Genomic DNA, 25622 nt, shown 5'->3' with positions numbered 1-25622 from the left:
AAAGCACGCCGCATACGCACGCGCCACGCAATGACGTTTCCTCTCCTCCCTCCCGCCTCCTGCAAGACTCTCGGCGCTGATTGGCCAGAGCACTCCCACATGCAATGATAGAGGCCGGGGGTTGGTGGTAGCTGCTCAGTGGCTGCGCCGCAGGCTGGCGAATCCGAGGGGATGAGATCGGCGTGAGCGAGCGATCTGCCGCCGAGCCGAGCCGAGCCGAGCCGAGGGGAGAAGGCGGCACCGGTGAGGCGGGGCGGGCTGCGTGAGGCCCTCTCGTCTGGGGGTCCCATGGGCGCGGGGGCCGAGGCGGCGGCTGGTCGGCTGACAGGGGCAGGCCACCCCCTCGTCCCGGCGGCCGGGCCTCAGGCGCCCCTCGGCCGGATGGGCCGGCAGGACCCGTGGCTGGGCCCCCCCCTTGCGTGGTTCGTGGAGCCGCGACTGCTGGGACCCGCGGGGTCCGGCGAGACAAACGGCCGCAGCAGCTCCCGTAGCCTGCCGCAACCACTGCCGGGGCGGACAGCAAAGCGCCCCCGGCCGCGGTCGGGTTCTGCGCTGCCTCTGGGGGCCCGCTCTGAGCACAGGGGTTGGGGGGGGGGGCTGCCACACCCCTGGCTTGAAGAGGTTTCTCAGATGCAGGGTTTACAGTTTGGTTCAGTGGCTCTCAGCACCCCCCGGCTCTGAGGCAGCCGCCGCTGTGGGGTGGGAGCAGAGGGTGCTCTGTTCACAGGATGCTGTAAGTATGCAGCATGGGTTACACATAGCAGCTAGAAGGGGAATGCTCAGCCTCTTCTGTAACTCAGTGCAGCTTAGGTCTAAGTCCTGTCTAAACTGCAATGAAAAGAACAATTGTTCGTACTCTCTTCTTACATGACTGTTTTCTCCTCTTGCAGATATTCAACATGGGGCTGCTTACAAACCTCACCCGAGGTCTGGTCCGAGGTGCAGACAGAATGGCTGAATTTACCAGCAAACGTGGCCCTAGAACCTATAACAAAGGCAGAGGAGCCAAGAGGTTGGGTTATGTCACCTCAAGTAAGAAATTTATCAGAATTAAGGAAATGGTCCCTGAATTTGTGGTTCCAGATTTGACAGGATTCAAGCTCAAGCCGTATGTTTCCTTTAAGACTCCTAAAGGAACAGAGCCGCCGCTGACAGCCAAACAGCTTTTCATGGAAGTTGTTGCCCCACAGATTGAGAAGGATGTTAAAGGAGGAACTTTTGACCCCAATAACCTCAAGAAATATGGATTTGAACCTACTCAAGAAGGCAAGCTCTTCCAGTTGTTTCCTAAGAACTATGTGCGTTAAGAAGCAAGGAATACTATAGCCTTCCCTTGAAAGAACCTGCAGCAGCTAGTACGCTGATAAAATGTTGAATAGGGAGATTTCGGGTATAGCGGGAATCACATGCTGCCCTTTTTCAGTATCTATTAAAGGAAAATCTTACTGACTTGCTTTGTGTAACTTTTAGATATCTCAAACTTCTTTAAAAAGTAACCAGATTGTAATTCACGAATTGGTGAGAGCAGAGCACTGAATATGATCAACTGTTGCCTGGGCCTCACCTGCAGCTTTCATACTCTGGCCTCTGGTCAAAGGCAGCAGATGCACAGTCAGCCACCTGCTTCCATTGTTAGCTGAGGTGGGGATACAAGCACTCATCCTTCAGGGTATTAAGCCAACCACTAACTATGTGGGGCAATTCCCATCTTCCTGCTCTTAAGTGACCAATGATCAGTCCTAGATGAAATGGAGTATTGCTCAAGCACAGGGACAAACTTCCAAAAAGAAAGTTAGGAACCCTTGGTGTAGTTCTAACATGTCTCAAAGTGATGGAGACTGTCCTGTTGAAACATAAATGTGTGACCAGTCTGAGGCTATTCCCAGTTTTAAGGCAACTTTCTTTTGCATGCAATCAGTATCTGTAATATTTATGTACAACTAAGGCCTGCTCCTAAGTCAGGCAACTGGTTGAATGTCAGAGCATTGCACTTCTTAAAGCCTCTTGTGTAAGGAAATCAAATTAACTTTGTCATTATCTCACACAAACACAACGGGCGCTACCCGCAGCTATCCAGCTTTCTAACTTATCTGAGTAGTACTACTCTTCTAAGAATTTTAAAAATTGATTTAATATTAAAGTACCTTTATTTTTCATCAACTTGTATTGGAGATGCAAAAGACATCTCCATGTGAGAATAGGGCATGTAAAATGACAAAGTAATTAATCAAGATATTGCAATGTTTAATGGACAAGGAGTTAGAAAGCTGGAATTCCTGGCTTTGCTCAAGGTCCCACAGCAGGCTTGCTATAAGCCATTAATCCTTCTTTCTTTGTCCACTTTTACAGCTGGGGAAGCTCACACTCCCAATGTCTAGCTGGGGTTTGTTTGTACAAGGCTCTGCAAATGTAAAATATTGACTCTTAAGCATGAGAGGGCGTAGTTGCTATGTCCTCTTGTGTTGGGAGAACAGCCACTTTAATGTACCCTTTGCCAGCATCTCACTTAGGGTGAAAACTGGGTACACAAGCTTCTAAGTTTTTTTTTTTTTTTTTTTTTTTTAAAAAGCATAGGAGCTTGAAGATGGAGAAGGAAGAAACAGTCATTACTAGTACCCACGGCAGCAGGTTTATGTCCACTCTTTTTCAGAGGGAATCTGCTTTTTCTGCATCTGAGATAAATTTTTCCATCAACCACCTATTTTAACTTCATGAAAATAGTGGGCTCTTACTGTGCTGAAATTGGTTATTTACTGTTGCATGATAATGAACAGTCACTGAGCCAGGGAAAGACTGTCTATAGCCTGATGGGTAAGGTGCTCATCTAGGATGTGGGAGATCCAACTTCAAGACATGGCACCATTGACTTTTTTTATTTATTTATAAATAAATTTATTTATTTATAAAAAGTGGAAGAGTTTTAACAGGAGAGGTTGGGAAAGACCAATACCAGAATATCCCACAGTCCTGTGGCTAAGGCATTCTCCTGTAACGTGGGAGACCCAAATTCAAATCTCTTCTCCACATCACGTAAAGGGAGGAACTGAACCAACGTAAGTACACTAAACCCAGTGGTTCCCAAACTTTTTACTAAGGTGACCTACCACCTGTATTTTGTCTTTTTGGGGGAACCACTTTTACTCCTATTCCCCCTCCCCTTCTCAGTCCTCTAGTCCCTTCCCTCCTGCTCATTCCTGCAGCCCTTTGGCCCCACAAACCCTCTGCTTGACTTTCCCCAGCTCCCCTCTCCCTGCCCCACCCCTGCAGCCCTAGTCAGCCCCTCTTCCCCCACAGCTGGGCTGCAATTGCTACCAGACTGCTGACTGTCCATTCGCTGGCTTTGGCCATTCGTGCAGCTGGTGCCCAGATCCCTCTTCCCACTCACTGCCTGCTGTCCAAAGGCAGCCAAGAGCAGGATCTAGACAGCTGCACAGAGAAGTGGCCTGAGCCAAATAGCAGTCAGTAGCCTGTACCTGCTTCAGGTTTTCCTTTGTGCTGCCGCTGCCTAGGGGAAAGGTTGAAAGCACCCATGGGGCACCACCTGACCCTTCCCACAAACTAGTGTTGGTTCAAGACCTACCATCTGGGGAAACGCCATAACCAGTGGGCTAAAGGTTGTAATGGGAGTCCTCCTTTGCAAATCAAAATGCCCAAAATTGAAATGAGAAATTTCAGGTCCAAATGAAACATTTTGTTTTGACCCTATTTGGAATTTTTGATCCAGCAAAAGTTTTGAAACATTTTGTTTGGGGTTCAACCTGAAAATGTTTTCAGACTGGCCATTAACAAAAAAAAATCTAGTTGCCCAGCTCTATTCAGGAGTTCTGAAACACAACAAGACACTTGGGAAATACATGTTATCTAGAATGGTTTTCCAGCTCACGGCTATCCTCAGATAAGCCTGAAACGGTTGGATCTATGTTATGGATTCATCAACTGGTTTTTGTGAGATCTAACAATACAAAACACTTTCCAGTTCAGCAAATTACCTAGAGGTGAGCACATTCTGTGCACATTAGCAACACTTCACTAGTTCCAAACATGCTACAACAGCTAAAGGCTCTTAAAAAAATCATTGATGTGCCAGTAAATAAGCGTTAAAGCCTTTTCAAATTAGACTAAGGGCAAAATCCTTCTACCCCTACAAGAATAGCATCAGTGGACTCTCTGATGCTATTTGGTCTACTAAGAACAGCAGGAATTTGGACAATGCTGCAGTACTTGAAAGACAAAGCCATCAAAGGCTATATAGCAATTTAAGGATGAAGAGGGTACATTGGGCAAAGAACTGAAAGGCTGAAAATAGAAGTTCATATGTACTAATATATATATATATATATATATATATATATATATATATGTAACTCATGGAAACTAAATTTTAACAAGCAGAGTGAGCCACTGCTGAGCAGAATGTCTACCATCTGAGAAGGATCACGATCAGTCTGCATGTTCAATAACCCACTAGAGAGCATGGTGCAATAGTTCACTCAGATTATTTTGGGTAGTAGAATGGGATATAATTAGTAGCAGAGCTGGAGAAAGGGGAAGTTTCCCTAACAAAAATCTCTCAAACTGAACAGTGTGTGCCAAGTCACCTTTTGCATCCCTTTCTTTCTGGATATTGTTTTCCCCAGGGTCCTGTCTTAATCATTCTCAGTCAGGCAGTGAACTTTTCAAGGAAAGAAATTACTTTAATAGCTACACTAAACACAAAATGTTATACTGTGAATGAGAGAAGCAGGGCACTTAGGCCACCTAACTGACTTGGTAAGACAAGTGTGGGAAACAAACCTACACTGGCATAGCTGGACTTCACATAAGAATATAGCTTGATTTAATAGCTCTAAAAATGAACAGACTGTCCTAATCTCATCTAAAAGTCATAGTCTGGTCAAGGATCACACCTCGTCTGCATAATAAATACTTATTCCTCTATAACACATTTTCATCTCATCTCTTCAATTCTATTCCTCATTTCTTTTTGCTATCTCCTAGACAGAATCATTTCACATTTGGTAGAATAATCCCTGACAGTTTCTTGTTCTTTAGTCTTGGTTCTCAGCAACATAATCCCTCATACAAAATGAAAGCATAAAGCATGTGTTGCTTGGTGGGTATCTGTTTTAACGATAATCCAAACTGTTTCTGAAATCCAGCAGCAGATACCACTGAACAGAACCAACATATTGAGTTTCCTTGGAGCTTTTCAACTCATAAATAAGAGATGTAATTCACTTAAATGTTTTTATTTTAGAAATGTCCAAAAATAGTTTTTTTAACAAAAACTTTTGTTCACAATGCTGATATGCATCTCTATATGACAGCACTCAAAAAAGGTGTTCCAAAATACACATGGTACACTCAAATGAGGTTTTGTGCATTAAGCAGCTTAGTTATTTCTGTACTTGGTTTTAATAGCTGTTTGAATTTACTGTTAGAAAAACTATAGTTGCTGCTGGTGTTTCTTCCTTTCTAGGCTAATGATTCACTACGATTCTCAAATAAAAACCATACAAGCTGGAAGTTAAATATTTTAAGCTGGTTTTTGGAGGATGATAATCAGGACCCCCAAGGTAGTGCCCCATTAGTGTAGTGCCTTGCCCTTACTATGAAATATCAGCAATTTCAAGGAATTCTGGAGACATCCTAGTTAGGGTTGCAATATTTTTAGATTTGTAAAGATCATCAGGAATTGTTGTCAATGGGGTGTGAGGGTTTTGAGATTTAAGCTGAAAAAGTTATTATTTTTTTTAAACCTACCTTGGATCTGGTCTCATTTTATAGGTCTCTCTCTCTCTCAGAATATCAGGGATATGAATTTGTTGTTGTTAAGGGTTTCTTTGCTGCAAGCACTAATATACAGTGAGACTCACTGCATGATCTATGCAAAACCAAGTGGTGCTTGTTAACAGTGATAACTTGAAAGTCAACATGTTCTCATGCAATAAATTAGGTGTAAAATTACACATATGCCGCCACAGCAGAATCCTTCTGATTAAGCTACTTTTCAGTACATAACTTCACTGTAGCTGCACATGCAATCTCTTCTGTCATGTACATTTGAGACAATCTGGGATTTTGTTCTAAAAGGAATCTCTCTGTATCCCAGCTCACTATAGGCAGGTTCCCTGTGCAGCATCTCCTCACACCACACAGCAGTTTACAAAACACGTCACACAGTGAACTAGGCTTATATTCAAACGCCCCCTATAAACCCCCTTGAATGTTCAAATCCAAACTTTGTGGCTATTATGTAATTGTGGATTTATATAATTTAGTGCTGCAGCAAGGTTTGATTGTTGGGGGGAAGGGAGGGACACTGGGTTCTGTTGGGTAAAAGGAATGGGAAAGGTGGCACTCGTCCACATCTCTGGAACTGGAGGCAAGACTTATGAACATGGATTAGTCATCCAGGGAGGTAAATTTAATGCCTGAAGAAGCATCCCTTGAAATGCACCACCATCACTCTGAACCACAACAGCAAGAGACAGTTAAGTAGAGGCACCCATGTTTTACTGTGTCCCTCAGGAAAGGCAGGAGACTACTCATTTTGGTTTAGTCAGAGTTAGACAAAATGCTAAGAATGCAGTTGCCTTAATTTAACAGTATAGGTCTTCAGAGACTGAGGGGCCGTGAGCTCCCAGGCAATAAAACTGGAAAAAAAACAGTGAAAGTTATACTGGGCATAGGCTGCAGAGGTAGCTCTCAATACAGAAAGCCTCCTATACTTTCCCTCTGGGACATTGAGACGGAGGGGCTTTCCAAGGCTGTTCAAGTGAAACTGTGTTTTTAGACTGGGAATAATATTTAATAGTTTACTCTGAAGGGTTAATTTGACTTGTTTCCCATTTCCAAACATGTAGGATGTTATCATAAAATGAACAAGTTGCTAGGATGCTGATCTCTCTTTGAGCCTTTGCTAATTCAGTTTGATCGCTCTTGGTATCCAATCCCCTTCCATCAGGACGCTGAGACTGAGGGTCAGAGCCACTCTCTGCTCTGACCTGTGAGGCAGTGCCTTCACCCTCCTCATCTAATACTACATCAAAGGTAGCTGTAGGAGATTCATAAACTATCTTCAGGGTCTGGATTTGCAGATCCAGTTTTTTGCCGCCTTGATCTGAACTTGCCACTGGTCCCTCAGGCAAGTCAGGTGCAGAAAGTGGATCCTGTTTTACAGCCAAGGGATCCTGTGGGGAGAGTCTTGACCAATCAGCTCCATAAGCCAAGGAGTTATGCAAGATGTAGGATGACACAACAGTGCATTCTTCGGTGTTTTCTGCTAAAAAGAAAAATAAATGGAAATCAAGCTGTGAAGCCCAGTTTGAGGTAGCTTGTCTGCTAGCTGCTGAAAATTTAGTCAGGAAGAATTCTCCTATTCAACCTCAAGTGTTACTGGTTACCATTCTCCTTCGCATGACAAAAAGAATCAGACGCCTTCAAGAAGAAATGAGGCAAAGGTAAAAAGGAAGTTCTCCCCATCAACTTTTCAATGCCTATTTATAGTATAGCCTCATCTTCACTCAGTTCATTGGAGGGGAGAAGAAGATCAGCATACCCATGCAGCTCTTAACAAAGGGCTCAGAGGAGAGGCACCATGTAAGTCAGTCTTGCTATGATTGCCAAGATCTATAGACTACATTCTTTTATGGCAGGTTGTTCTCCCCACTGAGCCTCTAAACTTGCATTCCATGAGGTGGAGACCACCTTTTAAGTGATCAAGTGATACAGTTTAGCACTAATCAACTATAGCACTTTTCAACTACAAATTGCTGCACAGATATTAATCAGTTCATCCTCATCACCCCTTCCAACGTGAAGTATTATCCCCACTTCACAGAGAGGTTGGGTGACTTGCCCAAGGTTGTAAGCCAGACACTGGCATAACCAGGAATCTGACTGCAGTCCTGTGTAGCATGGCCTGAACACAAATGCAGGCTATAACTTACACCTAAACATTGTGCAGTAACTGCTTTGGACTGGTTTAGAGGTTGTTTGGGGCAATAACCAGCTTCTCAACAGCAGATGTGTTAGCTCAGGATATTTATTACCAAGTTCACAAGAAGCATCTATGAGGCAATCAGACCTTCAGAAGTGTCTTGTCCTCCTATCATTTGGATGAAGCAACAAACTGAAGTAGCCACATGAATGGCTACTACCCTCATGCCAGAATGCAAGGGTTTGCATAATGTAACTGAAAACTAGTCAATGGTTACAAGTCAGTAGTTACAGTGTCCCTGGCACTATGAGTGGAGAGACCACTTTAAAATGATATAATAAAACTGCTGGTCCACTAAGAGTCAGTCTGGGGAAGGACAGAGGAGTTCACATGTCAAGCAAGGAGTTCTTACAAGTGAGTAGTGCTGCCCTGAGATGGATAGAACACCTAGGCTTCTTGACAGTATTAGTATATTTCTACCATTTACTCAGTGCACTAGCATCCACTGGCCTTCCCTTCCATCCGCAGTCAGGGAAGATGAACAGCGGAGTGTGGAGGAGGGGGAAAAGCTTTCCCGCTCTGTTGAACACTCACCCATACTTCCTTGGCAGTCAAGAATTTTGAATCCATTATGCATACAAGCAGCCAACAGCAAGTGCTCACGTGTCGGGTGCCACTTCAGCCTCCAAACTCCACCCTGAACATGGGTGTCTGCCAATGGCTGTTTCATGTTCCTGGTGTCCCACAGGAGGACATGTTCATCATAGCTGGAAACAAACACCATAAATAAACATGCACAGAAGGAAAAAAAGAGGAAGCAATGTGCTCTCTGCCACACTCCACTGATGTCAACCTACTCCCACAAGAGCTTCTGGGGAAGCAGCCATGGACTGCAAATAATGAGGCAGGTGGGGGATGTCAGTAAGAGTATCTAGAGAGAACTCACCTTCCTGTAGCCACAAGATACTCCCGGTGTGGACTGCACTGAATGCTGCACACACCCATTGAATGTCTGCAAAGGAATGACGTGTATGAGAATGGAGAACAAGAAAGAGTGCACAAAGTGAGATGACAGTTTCTTTTGTTCTCAAAGTTGGAGAGTTCTAGGGTGACCTTCATTGCAACAAAGTTTCTTACAATGAGTTAAGGACAGCCTTAAATCCCAGAATAGTGATTGTAGTGCAGCACACAGGAAGAGAGTAGTCCTGTCGCCAATTCCAGGTAAAATAATGGAATGGCTGATATAGGACTCAGTACATTAAAGGAGGCTAATATGATTCATACCCAGCAACCTGGGGTATGGGAAATAGATCTTGTCAAATTAACTTGATTTTTTTTTTTAAATGAGATTACAAAATTAGATTGATAGCTAGTTTGATTAGATTTGCGATTACAAGTTAGGTTGATAGTTAGGTAATAGCATTTATGTAATACACGCCTTACAGAAGTCTGGCTTGGTACCACACAATATTTTAATTAAAAATTAAGTCAATACAAAATTAATATGTCATATATTAAATTGATTAAAAGGTGGCTAACTGACAGGTCTCAAAGAATGAATGTAAACAGGGAATCATCATTGAGCACTTGTGTTTCTAGTGGGGTCCTATAGGGATCAGTTCTTGGCTCTATGCTATTTAACATATTTCAATCAATGATCTCAAAGAAACCAAAATCACTACTGATAACGTTTTCAGATGACTCAAAGTTAGGGGGAGTGGTAAATACTGAAGAGGACAAATCACTTACACAGAGCGATCTGGATCGCTTGGTAAGTTGGATGGAAATAAACAATATGCATTTTAATATAGCCAAATGTAAAGTCATACATCTAGGAAGAAAGAATGCAGGCCATATTGACAGGTTGGGGGACCCTATCCTGGGAAGCAGTGACTGAAAAAGACTTCGTGGTCATGGTGGATAATCAGCTGAACATGAGCTCCCAGTGCAAACCTGTGGGCAAAAGGGCAAATGTGATCATTAGATGACTAAACAGGCAAATCTCAAGTAGGAAAATTACATTCTCTCTGTATTTGGCACTAGTGCAACTGCTATTGGAATACTGTGTCTGGTTCTGGTGTCCACAGTTCAAGAAGGATATTAGTTATTGGAGAGGGTGCAGAGAAGAGCCTTGAGCATGATTAAAGGGCTGGAAAACATGCTTAGAGTAGACTCACGGAGCTCAATGTATTTAACTTACAAAGAGAAGGGTAAGGGGTGACTTGATCATAGTTAATAAAAGCCTAACTGGGGAACAATTTTTTTTTTTTTATAATGGGCTCTTCATTCTAGCAGAAAAAGATATAACAAGATCCAGTTGCTGGAAGTTGAAAGGAGACGAATTCAGACTGGAAATAAGGCATACATTTTTACAGTACGGGTAATTAGCCTTTGGAACAATTTATTAAGGGTTGTGGTTGATTCTCCATCTCTGGCAATTTTTTAATTCAGATTGATGTTTTTCTAGAAGATCTGCTCTAGTTCAAACAGGAATTGATTCAGGGAAATTTATCTGGCCTGTGTTACACAGGTAACTCTACATGATCATAGTGGTCCCTTCTGGCCTTAGAATATATAAGCTCTGACTGCCCATGTGTGTCTTGAGGTTTTTTTTTTAAGAGCAATACTCCTGTCACACAGCTTTCTAGCAGGAGAGTATTCATTGGCAACAATTCCAAGACACACAGAGGAGCAAATTTATGGCACGATGGGGCCTGGTTTTCTGCAAAACAGCTACACACCAGAGGGATTGATATAGTTCCCCAAGTAGTAATTAACAATAAACCTTAGTTTCTTATCAGGATTATAAACAGAATTTAGCTGAAAAGTTGTACACACTGTTTTAATTGTAGGGTATGTCTAGTAAAAACACAACTACAAAAGAAATTAATGTGAAAGGAGGGGAGGGGAGAGAAAATAAAAGTTTAGCAAAAAGCTGCCCTATCTTTAATCATTTAAAAATGCAGATAACAACATTACTCTTGGAAGTTTATTTTTTGGTCTCCATCAAGCCCCTTCTTTTAAGAAGAACCCATTTCCATCATTTTAGTTGGGGCTGCAGAAAGGAAGGCAGGCAAAAGAACAGAATCCCAGACTGAGGGTATGTCTATACAGATTCCACCGCATCGGGCTCCATGGATCAACACAGTTGGATCAATTGAGCGGCTAGTGAAGACCCACTCAATTGATCACAGAAGTGCTCTCCGTTCAACGTAGTAACTCCATCCCCCCAGAAAAGAGTAATGCTGCATCGACCGGAGGGCATTTCCTATCAGCACAGCATAGTGAAGACACCGTGGTAAGGAAGCGCAAGTAAGTCGACTGGAGATACACGCATTCTACAGTACTTAGTTTGCATATCTCCTGTCAATCCAGCACGGCAGTGCAGACCAGGCCTCATATGGACTGGAGGATTTAATAGGTCTCTTCATTTCCCTGAGGCTAGTGCAGGACATTTTCTAGCATTCAGTCCAGTAATGGATTTTTAAATACTTCCCTTTGAGAAAAGCATTCTATAGCCCAATAGCGCTTTGTCAGGATGTTCTTCCATCTAGACTAAATTTTGCCTCTTAATTTCCATTTGATTATGGATGAGCATATCTTTTTGTTGTAGATCCTTGTACTATACTAATTCTAGTGCATACTTGGCATTTACACCTTTCAAATCTTTGTAGCCTTATCTCTCCCACATTAGTAATTTCTTAGGCAAGTTGCACATGTTTGTTACAGCTCTTATTTTTCCTGCATAAGTCAATCCCTCCATCTCTCTGATCAATTTGTACCGCTCCTCTCCAAGTTCTCTCCAATGTGTTAATATCTTTCTGGTACTGAGGGGCCCAGGTGTTGACCATCACCTGACCATCAGCTCTGTTGAATGGGGACTATCCCCTCCCTGTTCTGTGAAGCCTCTGCATATGCAGCCCAGAATTGCATAGAGGACCTTTTTGCTGTCATCTCACACTGCAAACTTGTGTCTCCTTCTCATTCCTAGGTGCCCCCACATTACGTAAAAACTAATAAACCACAAGACTATGTAAAGTGAGATCAACTCTTGAAGGGTTTGCATTTGAGACAACAATTAGCTTGATTGAACATCCAGGTTAAACATTATCTACAAGTTATGACTGGGTGAAATCCTGGCTGCAGCACCACAGATGTAGAAAAAACTGCCTAAAGTGGGGGGTGGGGAGAGAACTGGCAGAGAGACAGGAGGGAGCTGGGAAGGCATGCAATCCCATATTTCCTTGGGCTCCAGCTCCACAGGAATCCACACATGCTACCACATAGCAGTAATTTTGCTGGGGACAGGGATGGAGCCAGGACATCCACCGAGCATAGAGGCTGGAGACTACTCCAGTCACAAGAGTAGCATAGAGGTTATAAAGTGGCTCCACTGTCATGCCACAGCCTTGGAAGAGAGGTAGGATCCCTTCCTTGCCACCTTCCCCAAATCCCCAGCTGGGCACCAACACCACAATGTGAGTCCAAATGATCTAGCACCCAAAGTGGCAGCTTACTAACCAAAGGCAGCAGAACAATGGGCACAGATGTACAAGACTATGGAGTGCCTTGAATGGTTAAAAACTGAAATCTAAATTTAACTGGACTCTTGGGAGAGGACACAGTCAGTCAGTCAGTCAGTCATGCATCACCATTCTACGTCCAACTGTCTTAGTTACCTCTCGCTGGTGAAGATAGGCGTCTCTGGACAGCGCCTGGTGTCCCAGCCCCTCAGCATGCAGTCATCTCCACCTGTACAAAGAGAGAATGGCTCTGTATTAACACTATTTGGGAAATCAGTGCAGCATAGCTGCATTCCAAGAAGCTGAGATTTGATGACCCTGGAGCATGATTACAGCAGGAGACAATGCCCTTACTGCTGTTGCACCCAGAAGATCACAGCAGGACTTGCTATTTTCAATGGAACGAAGGGCAGAGCTGTTGCATGTGCCACAAAGATTTCACTTCATCCAAAAGTGTGAGGTAGGATCAGAGAGGGGAAAGGGTTAGAAAGAGCCCTACCTAAAATCTTGAATATTTTTCTGTCCCCCTGAAAAACCGTTTGTTGTTCACAGACCTGAATACACAATGTGTGTGTCCCAGTAATTAAAAGCTGCAATCCAGGCCTCAAAGTCGTGAGCCTTCCACTGGCTGAGGATGTGCACAGAAGGAGCAGACTCATCTATTGACAGTAGGTTCAGCTTCCCTTTTGAATCACTGCTGATCACTCTCAGTGGGTGCCCACTACAGCAGGAAAGAGAGACAACAAATTAGAGTTTAAGACAACTCGAGTCCCAGCATTTCATCCATTGACTTTCTCCTTCACACATGAAGCCACGTTACAGCCTGAAACAACCAGTTAACACACAGATGATGAGTTTCTGTCTATTACCATAGACATGGAGAGACACTGGGGGAGCAAGGCTTCCAAGCAGACACCAATGCTGTGAATCTGCAGAGTGCACCTATCCCCTGCCCTCAAGACCTGGATTTCATCTTCAGTCCACACGGCACAGGAGGCATGGCAGTATTCACAATCCCAACCCACTGCTCTCAAACAGGAAATGATCGGCTCATGCTGACATGGGTCATTAATTGAAATAAGGTCTTTGGTCAACCATAAGCTCCAAAACTGTATTGAAACACTCATTAAGATTGCCACACAGGAGAGCTGGGACATTTCCCATACAGCTCTCCCACTCACTGGGTCTGCAGGGGCTGGGAATGCTGCAGAGGCTGCATGTTCAGCCCCATGGGAGGGAGAAGGCCTTTTGCTTCCCAAGTCATTAAGCAGCAGCAGCAACAGACTTTACAGGGATGCCCCTTTCCATCAAGACAGATAATGATTATCCCTTTTTAAAGATGAGGAAGAAGAGGTATACGCAAAGGGGCTTTCCCAAGGCCAGAAGTTTTGTCAATTCATTAAACAGTGTGCACAGACATGGTATGAGGGGTACAAGCAATTAAAAAAAGATATCAAATTAAGTTAAACTATGTCAATTACAGAACTCCCCTGGCTCCCAGCCCTGTGATCAGTCCACACTTCTCTCTCCCCCTAACTTTGAAAACAGTCCCCTTCACCCCAAGGGTGACATCTAATTTATTTAATTTTACATGGGTATGATGTTCCTGGAATCAACTCTGGGAACAGACTGGAGAGCAGCCACTTCTAGACAGACTCTCTCAACTTCCCCATGACAGGACTACTGGGGCTCAAAATAAGTCGGGTTTAGATTTTACATATGCACTGAAGCTGCCAAGACATTTCCCTGTTAATGGTTCATAAGCACAGTCTCCGTGGTAAAAGTTTCTGCATGAAGGAGCCTGAATGGCAGTTCTAAGCCGCTTGAGCGCCGGGACTGTGGAAGTGACAATGGACTCTCTCTCATATGCACACACAAACTACAACAAAGTGCCACACTACAATTCCCCATCTCACCATTGCTCCCGTCCTGTGGACCAATCCAGAGACAAAGCAATGCACTGTGCTCCTAAATCAACACTGCTGAGTGGCTCCAACATGCAGCTGTTCTTCTACTGGAAAGAAAAGGAATTGATCAAGATCAGGAAGACAGCAACAACCACACAGACTTTCACCCCTCATTGGGGGACCCCACAGGTGGCTGCATTACAGGGATGCAGTACATTCATACACACAAGAATTTTAGGATTCTTGGCGTTGTAGAAGAGAAAAATCCTAACATATAAGTCACCCAAGTGCTAGATACAAGGACTACTATCCACACGGTGTCCTTTCCCCTCTGCCTCCCATTTCCTGTCCTTAAACTCATTGACTCCTATTTCCCTACCCGACTTCCACCCCAGCAGCTCCTCTATTTCAAAGCTCATTGCGGCTACAGGGCCATCTAGCCACAGTGTCCTAACTTCCCCTTAGGCTGGCTTCTGCTCTCTCCACTCCATTGAAACTGCCCTCTGGTCACCAATAACATCTTCCTCACTGAGTCACAGAGCCCCTCCTCCACACTCAATCTCTATGCTGCCTTCAACAACCGCCCACATGCTCCTCCTCAAAACTCTCTTTCTTGGACTTCCATGACTCTCTTTTCAGAGTTCTATCTTGCCAACTGCTTTTTCAACAGTTGTTTCTTTTACCCAGCTACTGAAGAGCCCCAAGCTCTGTCCTCATTTCCCCACCCCCTCCCTGTTTCTCCCCTCAGCTCCCACTCTTCATAGATGGATAGAGCCCAGCTTGACTCCCAGATCTCAGGGACAAATTTTTGGCGTTGGCATTTAGGAAAAATGACACCCCAAAAAAATTTCACTTGTAAACTGAACACATTTGCCCTGGAGTCACTGAGAGCACCATGGAGCCTTCAACACCCTTTTTATTAACACCACACTGTAAAGCCTTTGACATTACAAATGAAGCTAGAGACATTTAAGTTAAGGCTATTCTTCTTTAATGACTTGCATCCCAGCCACCTACCTCACTTCCAGTCAGGTGGCAGAGCTCCACAGCTCCCTTGGCATTTGCAATGCCCAGCATAGGATGTTCTGCAACTGGAATGTGGCACCTGGAAGAGTAATGGACAACTAGGTCTTGAATTCAAGTCATGAAGGAGAAGCTATATTGTCTAATAACTTTAGAAAAAACAAGTCTCAGCCAGGCAGCAGACTCTCTTACTGCAACTCCCTTGATTTGCATACCTCCTGTTCCCCATGAGGGCTGAGGGAAACAAGATCCCACCCCTAATGCAGCTTTTGCTCTACTGCGCACCCAGCTCACTCTCTAACGTAGCTCCGCCTGCCCTCAGCTCATACTTCGACTATTTTTTTATTAATTCAAAAAAAAGTTTTCAACTTCGTTTTCAAAGCCACTGACGAGCAGCACCCCCACTGCTCCTGTCTGTCTGGCTACTTCCCTGGCTCCACAAGCACTGACACAACTGCTCCCAAGCTGGACACGCAGCAGCACAGTGCAAGAGCAGTCAGGGTGCCCGCACCAAGAGCTAGTCTCAGTGATCTGCTGGGATTTCTCACCCTAGAACAGAACAATAACCCGGCAGTTATTCAACTAAGAGCCAGAAACCCTGTACAGCACTGTGATCACCAGAAGCTGCTTATTCATCACTGCAGTACAAGATAACGGCAGAAAGAACACCTAGAGTAGCAGTCCAGGCACAGGGAACCCTTGGTCACAAGTGCCAAAGGAGCCTGATGTCCCCCCTCACTAGCCAGCATTACCATTTGATGTCTAGGATGGCGGCGGTTTCAATCCTTTGAATTTCAGTCAGAGGTATGAAGGGCTGCTCTTCATTGTAGTGATACAGGTAGAGGCGACCCAGCCGTGTGTGGGGCTCATCACTATCACTGGGATTTACACCAGGCTGCATTGAACAAAGGGAAGGGAAGTCTGTAAGCTTAGGAGCTATTTTCTCACCTCCTTCATGTATTGTAACATTTCTCCCTCAAAGACCGTGCCAGAAAGAGAAGCTTAGAGCAGGGGACAGAGCAGCACTGATTGTGTTGAGATCCCGGTTCTACCAACAACATGCTGTGGGACCTTGGGAAAATCATGAAGAGTGCCATTTTTCAGAGATGCTGAACAGCCACAACTCCTGCAAAAGCCAATGATATCTGCACACCCTCAGCAACTCTGAAAAATCAGGCCCCAAGCTCTGTTAGGACGTAGGTAAGGGATAATAAGCATCACTTCACTTGGCTCTGGGATGAGATTTTGCAACTGTTCAACAGTGCTCAGCAACACTAGATAACAGCTATGGGCAGGAAGGAGTATTAGATTCCCATGTTTAGTTAACCAAGAAGGAATTTAGAGAGGCAGTGAGAGCTCATATTTGGTTAGGAAACAAGGGCTAATATCCTCTACCCTTATGAAAAGAGCCGTGGGCTTGTTAATACTCACTACCGACAGCATTTATCTGCTGTTCAATACCTTTTTATTGCATCTTTCAGAAAGACAACCTTCCCACAGTTCAGCTCCTCTCACACTGTGCTGGAGTACTGATTCAAGACTGACTTGAAGAAAGATGCTAAATCAGCATCATGCACCACCCAGGCCTTCCTTGGAAATCTCCCATCTAAGTACACTGCTGAGTTCTCAAGATCAGACAAGAACACAGTTTACAGTGAGGATGCTGTGGAAGTGGTCTCCAATATGGGAGTATGCATGTCAAGAGGGTAATGCTCTGGAATTTGATGGAAGCTAATCAAAGTGCTGATCTGCTTTGAAAAAGTGACTTGTAAAATTGGTCACTTTTTACTCAGCAGTTTTCCAGCTGCAAGGATTCAAACATGCTCATTTTAATTGTAGGCTTTTTTAGTTGTGTTTTACTCCTAATACTCCTGCACAGCCAACACAATTATAAAAGGGAGAATTGGGATCTATTCCATGTTGGACATAATCATCAAGATCATTAACCAAGTTCGAATCAGTTACACCGGAGTAACCATTGAAGGCCAATGAAACTGCACAGGTGTCACTGAGGGCGTAATTTGTCAAAGGATCTTTATTACTGGTAGTAATGAAAGACATAGGAAGAGCCCAGCTTCACACACAGCTCTCAGAGTGAGTTTGTACAGCTAGCAGTTAGAAAGAAGAAAAAAAGCAGCCAAGCAACAACAAAAGGTAAACAACCACACACACATACACACACACTTGGTTAATAAGTAAAAATGTGTGTGTGTGTGTGTGTGTATCTGGAGTCACTAGGAGACAGCAAATGTGAAAATCACAATGCCATTTTTACAGTGATTTTCAGAGTAGAACCACACTTTACATGAAAATATCAGACACCCAATTACCAGATATATAAAGATACACAATATAAAGGGCCAGATCCTGTACTCAATTCCCATGGGTGGACCCCTCACTACAGTTAAATTCAGATCCAGCCTTAATGCATCAACCCCGTAACCAACACAATGTTGTAACTACACAGTTATTCACATACTGGAAGCAAGTAGCAAACAGAGAGGACTTGTAAGCTCTTCTAACAAGTCTTCAGTTCTTTTTATTTTTGATTTTCAGTAAAAGTAGGAACAAAGACCAATATCGAATCCCAAAACTACAAACAGAGATATACACAATCAGTCTCATTACATGACATAAGCCTTGCTTTAGAGCAGTAGTTCTCAACAAGGGGTATGCAGAGGTCATCCAGGGGGTTCACCAAGTCATTTAAATATTTGCCTAGTTTTACAACATAAAAAGCACTACATAAAAAGCACTAGCAAAACTAAAATTTCATACAGACAATGACTTGTTTATACTGCTGTATACACTATACACTGAAATGTAAGTACAATATTTATATTCCAATCAATTTTTTATAATTATATGGTAAAAATGAGAAAGCAAGCAATTTTTCAGTAATAGTGTGCTGTGATACTTTTGTATTTTTATGTCTGATTTTGTAAGCAAGTAGTTTTTAAGTGAAGTGAAACTTGGGGTACATAAGACAAATCAGACTCCTGAAAGGGGTACAGTAGTCTGGAAAGGTTAAGAACAACTGCTTTACAGCAAAACTATCCTTCCACAATTGGGGGTTTGGTGTTTTTTGTGTGCTTTTTACTGAGGTAGAAAGTATTTATGCTCCAGAAATGCCTCCCACATTCTGTACAGCTGCCAATTTTGTTAGTTTGCCTGTCTCTCTCCATTTTGAGTCTTTTTCCCTGCACATAGGCCTAGGCAGGGTGACTGACTGACTGACACTGACTGAGACACACACACACACACCCCGTCCCTGAGAAATAAGATGTTACATTTCAAGGGAACTACCCCACCTCACAGTGCAGACACATGCACAGTGCAACTCAGAAATGGATGTGAGCTGAGCCGTTTGAATCCAGTATGAAATTCGCCTGAGTTCAGACTTGTCTGGATCTGGGGGTTTGGGTTAGGTCAGGTTCTTATTCTCTTATATGGTGTCCTATCAAGATTTCATATTCGTGCAGTTTACTGTTGAGGATGGGGTAGCAACAATCTGAAAACTCAAGGAAGCTGAACTCAGCTGACACAATGCATGAGAGGTCAGGACTGGCCTATGTTACCATGCGCCATCGGCCCTCCCTACACGATCACTTCTGTCACTTACCTTTCTATCGGGTTTCTTTAGCTGGTAGGTGCCACAAACCAGGATACTGTGCCAGCCTTCCACGGGGCACCACTCCACGGCGTCTGCGCTGTACTCCGTGTCTACCACTTGGAGAGTCTGAGTCTTGCACTGCAGCGCCATGTCAGAGCACGCTCATGCTGCCTAGCACAGAAAACAAGGGGAGAGAAACAGAGACAGGAAGCAGGGGGGAAACCCAGAGACTGGGCCTGGGGCACAGGGAGCGGAGCACAGCCGAGCTCTCTGTGGAGCGACCGGTCACTTGAGAAACACCCTAGGCTCAGCACCTCTGCTCCCCGGGAGAAGCCAGCCCAGCCAGCCGTGCCATGCAAAGACCTGCTCCCGCAGGCCCAGAGCAGCCAGGGTCCTGCCCGCGCACAGCGCCTTAGCGCAGCGGTTCGGTGGGGAACCAAAGGCCGCCGTCTGGATACGGAGAAAGCGGATATCGGGCAGGCTCAGGGAGCCGCAGCTAGCCCCCCACACACCCACACCCACCCGCTGTGGGGGCACAAGCTGCCTCGGAAGAGGCAGCAGCCGTTGGGGGGAGTGGCCAAGGCTTCCAGTCACAGTCCGTTCACTCGCGGCCCCGGCCCCCCCGCGCGCGCCCACCTTCCCCGCGCTGTGCCTTGCCGCTCACCTCAGCGCGCAGCGGACGGCGCGGGCCGGGCTCGGCCCTTCAGAGCTCAGCGCTCCGCACCGCGAGCAGCCGGAGGGGGGAGCTCAGCGCAGCTTCGCCTCAGCCCAGGGGCGCAGCGCCGGCAGCTAGCCGCGGTCTGATTGGCCGCGCAGGGACAGTGGGGGGCGGGCGGGCAGGAGCGGGGCGGCACGCGCCGGCTGCTCTAACTCTTCCCGCGCGGCCAGCTCGTCTCGCGGGGGAGCCGCCGCCCGGTCCTGGCCCAGCGAGCGGCCCTCGGGAGCCGGCCGAGGCCCAGCCCGGAGATTTTCCCAGCAACTCTTCACCCGCCGCCTGGGGCGGGCGCCCTGCGGCTGCCCTCCGCCCCGCCCCGCCCCGCCAGGGCTCCGGCTGCCCGTCTCCGTCCTGCCCCGCTGGCTGAGCCCTGGCGAAAACCAGCGCGGGCGGTGCTGTGCTGAACGCACCGCAGTGCCCGTGGCCCTGGCTTCCGCCCGAGAACCCGGCCCGGCCCGCCCGCTGCTAACTAACTAATGGCCCCAGGTTCCTGCGGCAAGCGGCGCTGGCTCCCCGCAGTGGGAGCTCTCAGCTGAGCGGGGCTGGACTCGCTCCCCTCCACACCCCCAGCGTCTCTGCGCTCCCCTTCCCCACCCAGGGATTTCCTACCCCCACTGCACTCCCCTGAAGAATTACAGACTGGTCCAGGCTAGAGTTTGGTCCGCAGAAGGCAGCTTTGGTGGACAAACCGGAGGTGGTGAACACACTGCAATCACACACACCCCCTCCCCACTGAATTGTCCTGGTTTTTTGACAAAATAAAACCACCTCTCCCAGAGGGGTAGGACTTAGGTAGGGCACTGCAGTGTCTATGTACACGCTGCATCCCCTTACAGTGGGGGTGGGGCTGTCATTCTGCTTCAGGTTTTTAAGTCCAACAACCAAAGTTCCTTTAATGTGCCTCTACCTTCACTGCAGCCCACTCAGAGTTTTGCTTGTTCAGTGAAAACCCAGACTTCAGAGGTGCATCTGCAGAATTCACCTCCCCCTGTGGGGGGGCAAAAGGCACCTTACTCCACTAGCTGCTCTCTGCTCCACTCCCCTCTACCCCACTCCTCTCTGTCAGCTGGCCTGCACCCTCTGGGATGTCTTGAAGTCTACCACTTACCACAGCTCTCTGTGATTTCACCTGTTATGGGGGAAGTCTCACTGGTAGTGGAGACTAGGCAATCTTTTGTATCAGAGATATTGTTCCAAAGCAGATCTAACACCTAGACCTGGCTATTGTCGCTCTGTTGGTCTGAAATAAGACTCAACTGAGTTTTAATCAGCCCTGTTATTACACAGTGGAAAGAAAAAGGGTCAAATAGCATCTGGAACCCTTAGGCAGACCCCACCTCTCAACTCCACTGCGTTTTGGCTCCCATGTCTACCAAGTGCAGTTTAGTTGAGGGTGAATACCTCCATCAGAGTATGCCAAGCACAGTTCTGCCTTGATTTACACAAGGATAATAACCCTTTAGTACACCTGCCCACAACAACAACATGACTTGTGGATCAACGCCAGCCAAAAGTGATCATTTAGGCAAAGCAGTCCCATCAGCTCCTGAAGTCCTCTTCCCCGGCTCATCACTAGATGTCAGGGGAGAGCTCATTCATACCCTGCTTACATCTATTTCTGAGCTGAAAGACAAATACTGGACTCAGGATTCTAAATGAGGCTGAACCACTGATTCATACTATCGTATTATAATATTTTCTCTATTTAATTCTCTTTATCCAATTCCTTACATTTTTAATCACAGCTGTATGTTGAGCAGAGATCTGCATTGAGCTGTCCACAATTAAGCCCAGGTCCCTTTCCTGAGTTGACACTCTTAAGAATCCTGCAAAGTGGAAGAGTAATTCACATTTTTCTCTCTGATACAGGTTCTTATACTGTGTTCATCACCATAGTATCTGAGCACCTTCCAGTATCGCATTAAGTGAAGTGGCTAACATCTGTCCTGTGTGGTTTGTTCTTTCTCTTATCCAATATGCATTACTTTATTTATCAACATTGAATTTCATCTGCCATTCCCCTGTGTCAGTTAGGTCTAAAGCTCTTCACAGTCTTTTCCAGTCTTGACTAACTTACTTTGTCACCTGCAAATTTTAGCACCCCACACCCTTTTTCTTGATTGTTAATAAATATATTAAACAAATATTCCTTTATCATTCAATCCTTACCCCACAGTCATCACCACTCCTGTCCTTCCCCTCCCCATCCCACACTTTCAGAGAGAGAGAGAAATAAAGTAATGGGGGAACAGATAGACAAAAGAGGTAAAAAAGGGAAGGAGGGAAAGAGAGATAAGAAGGATGGAGGCAAGGAGAACATGAGCATGGGGGCAGGTTGCAGAGCTGATGCCACATGAGAGTCAGTGGGACCAGCTGGGTGAATGGTGTGGGAGAGGGGACTTCTCATGGAGGATGGCGAGTCAGAGCAACAAGCTGTCCCAGTTTACTGAGTCATACCTTTCAATCTACCATAGTCAAATGTGGGATGCAAGATATGACAAAGACCTAAATATGAGAGACAAATAAATCATTCATGTAGGAGACTTAAAATGCAGTGGAATTCCTTCCCTTAGTGTAAATAACTCTAATCTCAGCTTCAAGACTCTTTGTTTCTGATGTGAATAATTTTTATCAATAAAAGTGAGGAGACACCAAATGTAAGGAACTTTGGGACAAAATGAGGAACATTTAAGAGGCGTGGAACCAGTTGGGTTGGGGGTTTTGTCCCAGTCAGAGCTTTCAAACGTACTGGATTTTGCAGGATGCTCTGCATTTCTGATTAATTGGGCTACCAATACTGCTGCATCACAAAAGTAGGTGGAGGCCTACAAGAAAGTGCACTGAGCCAGGCGTCCATGAGTTCAAATCTCACCTCTGTTAATTGGAGCTTATATTTTCCATGCACTTCACAAGCCTTATTATTGAGCAAGGCCTAATACTCCAAACCTAGAAGACAGTCAAGTACTAGCCCTTCCCCTCCCCTATTTTACATAAAAGTTAACAGAGGTTGCACAAGACCACTATGTTCCAGGAATAATCAATGACAATGTAATGATTTTTAGAACATAATTTAGGATCGCAGGAAGCTATCCACATCTGTTGTTGGGGTTGACAGTCAACCCCGCCTCCATAATCAGTGTAAATAAAATGTACCACCGACTTGAAATTAACAAATCACCGTCAGGCTTCAGTTTATTAATGCATATGTAAATTCAGACATGCATCTATTGACCCAGAATGAAAGGATATACCCCAGGATGCGCAACGCCTATAGTGAATATGTGCTGTGTAATGTGTTTGTCGTTATTCTTACGTGTCCTGACATGAGGCTCCTCGGGGATTTCATGCTCAAGCAAGCAGTGCTACTCAAGGCTCTGTCAGTGCGCAGGGCCGGAGTTAGCCTGACACATACAGCCCAGGTGCACCTTTACTCAGCACTGCTATCGGTGACTGTGTCGCTCACCATGTGATTAGCACATCAGGGATGAAGTCACTCAGGTGGATCCGACCAATGCTGTTTCAGTGGCCTGCCTTGCCCTGCTGCTCCAAGAGCTGACCATGAACAGATGATCTCAGCTGCACTCAGCAGTTGACAGTAGTCAACAGTGCTCTCAGGCAGCAGCTCTGTCACCGTGCTCTCAGCAGGGTCTCCTTCCAACAGTTGTTCCAGTGCCTTCCTTCACAGGGTGTTCCTGTCACAACCCTTCTTTTCAGTGTCCACAACCTGAACTGCTACTTTTGGGAGAAGCCACATCTTATATTTCCCCCAGGAGGACCTTGGTGAGAACTAACTGTCCAGCTTAAGCAGGAAGCTTCTGTTATTCCTGATTGGGCAGGATTGCTGGTTTCTAATTGGCTCTAAGTGAGCTCTGCTGATTTGTTCCTTTGTCCCACCAATCCGGGGCATTCCTTTTGATCCTGGGCTTCTATTTTAACACACTAGAGGAAAAGCTGGGAATCTAATCCAGGTCTCTAATATGACAGATCTAAATTTTATCCACTGACCAGCCTGCCTTTCAAATTAAATATGCTATATATGCTTTGGTAAGTCTATCTCCAGCCACTGAACCAACCTTCCCTTCTAGAGCCAGGGATTTAACCCAGGATTCCTGATCTGCAATATTGCTGTTCAGCAGATAACTGTGTAACCCACTGCGACACCCACTGATAAAGTGTGTGTCGAGACCTTTTCTGCATAGAGGTTAGCAGTTACTTTTGTAGCTCAAGTTCATAGAATCATAGAGTTGGAAGGGACCTCAGGAGATCATCTTGTCCAACCCCCTGCTCAAAGCAGGACTAACCAGGACTAACCTCAGCTAAATAATCCCAGCCAGGGCTTTGTCAAGCTGCATCTTAAAAACCTCCAAAGTTGGAGATTCCACCACCTGCCTAGGTAACCCATTCCAGTGCTTCACCACCCTCCTCGTGAAAAAGTTGTGGTGGCCTGTGCTGGGATTCAAAGGGTGTATCTGTACTGCAATAAAAAACCTGCGATGCAGCTGTGGCTGGCCCAGGTGGGCCGTGGCTGCGGGGCTATAAAATTGCAGTGTAGATATTCAGGCTCGAGCTGGAATCTGGGCTGTTGGATTCTCTCCCTTTGTGGGGTTTCAGAGCCTTGGCTCCAACCTGAGCCCAAATGTCTACACAGCAGCTTTATAGTCCCACAGCCTGAGCACTGCAAGCCAGAGTCAGCTGACCCAGGCCAGCCACGAGTTTTTTATTACAGTGTAGTCAGAACCTAAAGGTTCACACTGCTGGCAATCTGTGCAGGAAACTTGTTTTTCCAATTTTCTCTTTTTAAAAAAAAAAAAAAAGTTTACTTCATTTACATAATGAAAAAATATCCTTCAAAACAGGTTTTTATAGATAAAAAGCACTGGACTCTAAATTAGGATGCAACACAACACAAAAGTTCCACATTTATTATTTTTCACACATTCTGATTGCAGGTGTCACACACTGGCAGGTTTTAAGTGGAGATTTATAATCCCAGTTTCATCAAAACCCTCACCTTTCAGTCAGCCCACGGAAAGGAAAACAGATTTAGATGGCCCAGGCACTACTGCTCAGTAGCGCATCATGGGCCCCCGGCAGCCGGGGTCCATACTTACATTGGCACCTCGCCCCGTCGGCAGCAGCGCCCCACCGGGGGGGGGGGGGAAATGTGCGGGCCTGTGTTCCACTTTCCCCATTCTCCCCCATCAGCGGTAGCACCCAGCAGGGGGGAGGGTCTGTAGGCCTGTGTCCCGCTCTCCCCCACTCACCCCCATTGGCAGCAGCACCCCGCGGGGGGGGGGGGGGGGGGGGGGAGTCTGTGGGCTTGTGTCCCGTTCTCCCTCACTCCCCCTGTTGGCAGGAGCACCCTGCCGGGGAGGAGGTGTCATCTGTGGGCCCATTTCCCGTTCTCCCCTCGCTGTGAGGATGGTGGGGGCTGCCTGGGGACAAGGGGTGAGTGATGGGCTCTGGTCCCCACAGCTCCCTCCTGGCGCCCATCGCAGGGGCAGAAGGGCCAGGAGTATCTAGCTGCCTGCAATAGGGGTGGCTCCTCCAACGAGGTCCTTGTTTGCCAACAAGTTTGTCCCCAGTCCCTCTCTCTGTATGCCACTGCTCCTGCTGCTCGAACAGGTGGGAAGGGAAGTGAGTGGGGAGCAAAGTAGTCTGGATGCAGAATTATTGATAAATTGTACGATCAGTTGCTTGAGCACACTTTGGTTATTTGGCCTCTTGAACATATTTCATAACGAATCAGTGTCAGTCAGGTTTATTGCTCTAAGCCAATCGTAAAGTAGAGAAGAAAGGTTCTAATCTATACGATACCAGTCTCCAAGAAGCCATCTTGTGCAGCGATGTTATTTTCACGTTACACAGGTGTGCTCCCAACATTATGCATTTCAGCTAT

General features: G+C 45.8%; 2 protein-coding genes across 4 annotated transcripts; one reads left to right on the top strand and one right to left on the bottom strand.

The window, feature by feature from the left end:
• The first annotated feature begins 109 nt into the window (after positions 1 to 109).
• MRPL41 (mitochondrial ribosomal protein L41) lies at positions 110 to 1449 on the top strand. The gene is made up of 2 exons (XM_067561562.1): positions 110 to 243; positions 891 to 1449. The coding sequence occupies exon 2, from the start codon at positions 900 to 902 to the stop codon at positions 1305 to 1307; it is 408 nt and encodes a 135-aa protein (XP_067417663.1). The 5' UTR covers positions 110 to 243; positions 891 to 899; the 3' UTR covers positions 1308 to 1449.
• Positions 1450 to 4673: 3224 nt separating this feature from the next.
• Positions 4674 to 20932, bottom strand: DPH7 (diphthamide biosynthesis 7). Of its 3 annotated transcripts, none has more exons than XM_067561560.1 (10): positions 20832 to 20932; positions 19018 to 19179; positions 16148 to 16290; positions 15390 to 15477; positions 14382 to 14476; positions 13020 to 13186; positions 12622 to 12694; positions 8889 to 8954; positions 8537 to 8709; positions 4674 to 7285 (listed from the first exon to the last, which is right to left on the bottom strand). In XM_067561560.1, the coding sequence occupies exons 2-10, from the start codon at positions 19156 to 19158 to the stop codon at positions 6819 to 6821; spliced, it is 1413 nt and encodes a 470-aa protein (XP_067417661.1). In that variant the 5' UTR covers positions 19159 to 19179; positions 20832 to 20932; the 3' UTR covers positions 4674 to 6818. The 3 variants fall into 3 exon arrangements, with proteins under 3 accessions (XP_067417661.1, XP_067417660.1, XP_067417662.1); XM_067561559.1 differs by lacking the exon at positions 20832 to 20932 and adding an exon at positions 19673 to 19808; XM_067561561.1 differs by lacking the exon at positions 20832 to 20932 and adding an exon at positions 19673 to 19808 and having other exon boundaries at positions 4674 to 7282.
• Positions 20933 to 25622: the final 4690 nt, after the last annotated feature.

The sequence above is a fragment of the Emydura macquarii genome, unplaced genomic scaffold, assembly GCF_026122565.2.
Source record: "Emydura macquarii macquarii isolate MOO-44397 ecotype Brisbane River unplaced genomic scaffold, CSIRO-AGI_Emac_v2 contig_2417, whole genome shotgun sequence".
NCBI classification, from domain to species: Eukaryota; Metazoa; Chordata; order Testudines; family Chelidae; genus Emydura; species Emydura macquarii.
The sequence above is the reverse complement of the archived record's forward strand: the minus strand, read 5'-3'. Positions and strand labels throughout refer to the sequence as shown.

Excerpts from the sequence above, each read along its gene's own strand:
- MRPL41 (XM_067561562.1), top strand. The coding sequence starts at position 900 with ATGGGGCTGCTTACAAACCTCACCCGAGGTCTGGTCCGAGGTGCAGAC.
- DPH7 (XM_067561560.1), bottom strand. The coding sequence starts at position 19,158 with ATGGCGCTGCAGTGCAAGACTCAGACTCTCCAAGTGGTAGACACGGAG. Across the intron at positions 16,291-19,017 it reads TAAAGAAACCCGATAGAAAG|CCTGGTGTAAATCCCAGTGA; the intron begins GTAAGTGACAGA and ends TGTTCAATGCAG. Across the intron at positions 12,695-13,019 it reads CACACACATTGTGTATTCAG|GTGGAGATGACTGCATGCTG; the intron begins GTCTGTGAACAA and ends CTCTTTGTACAG.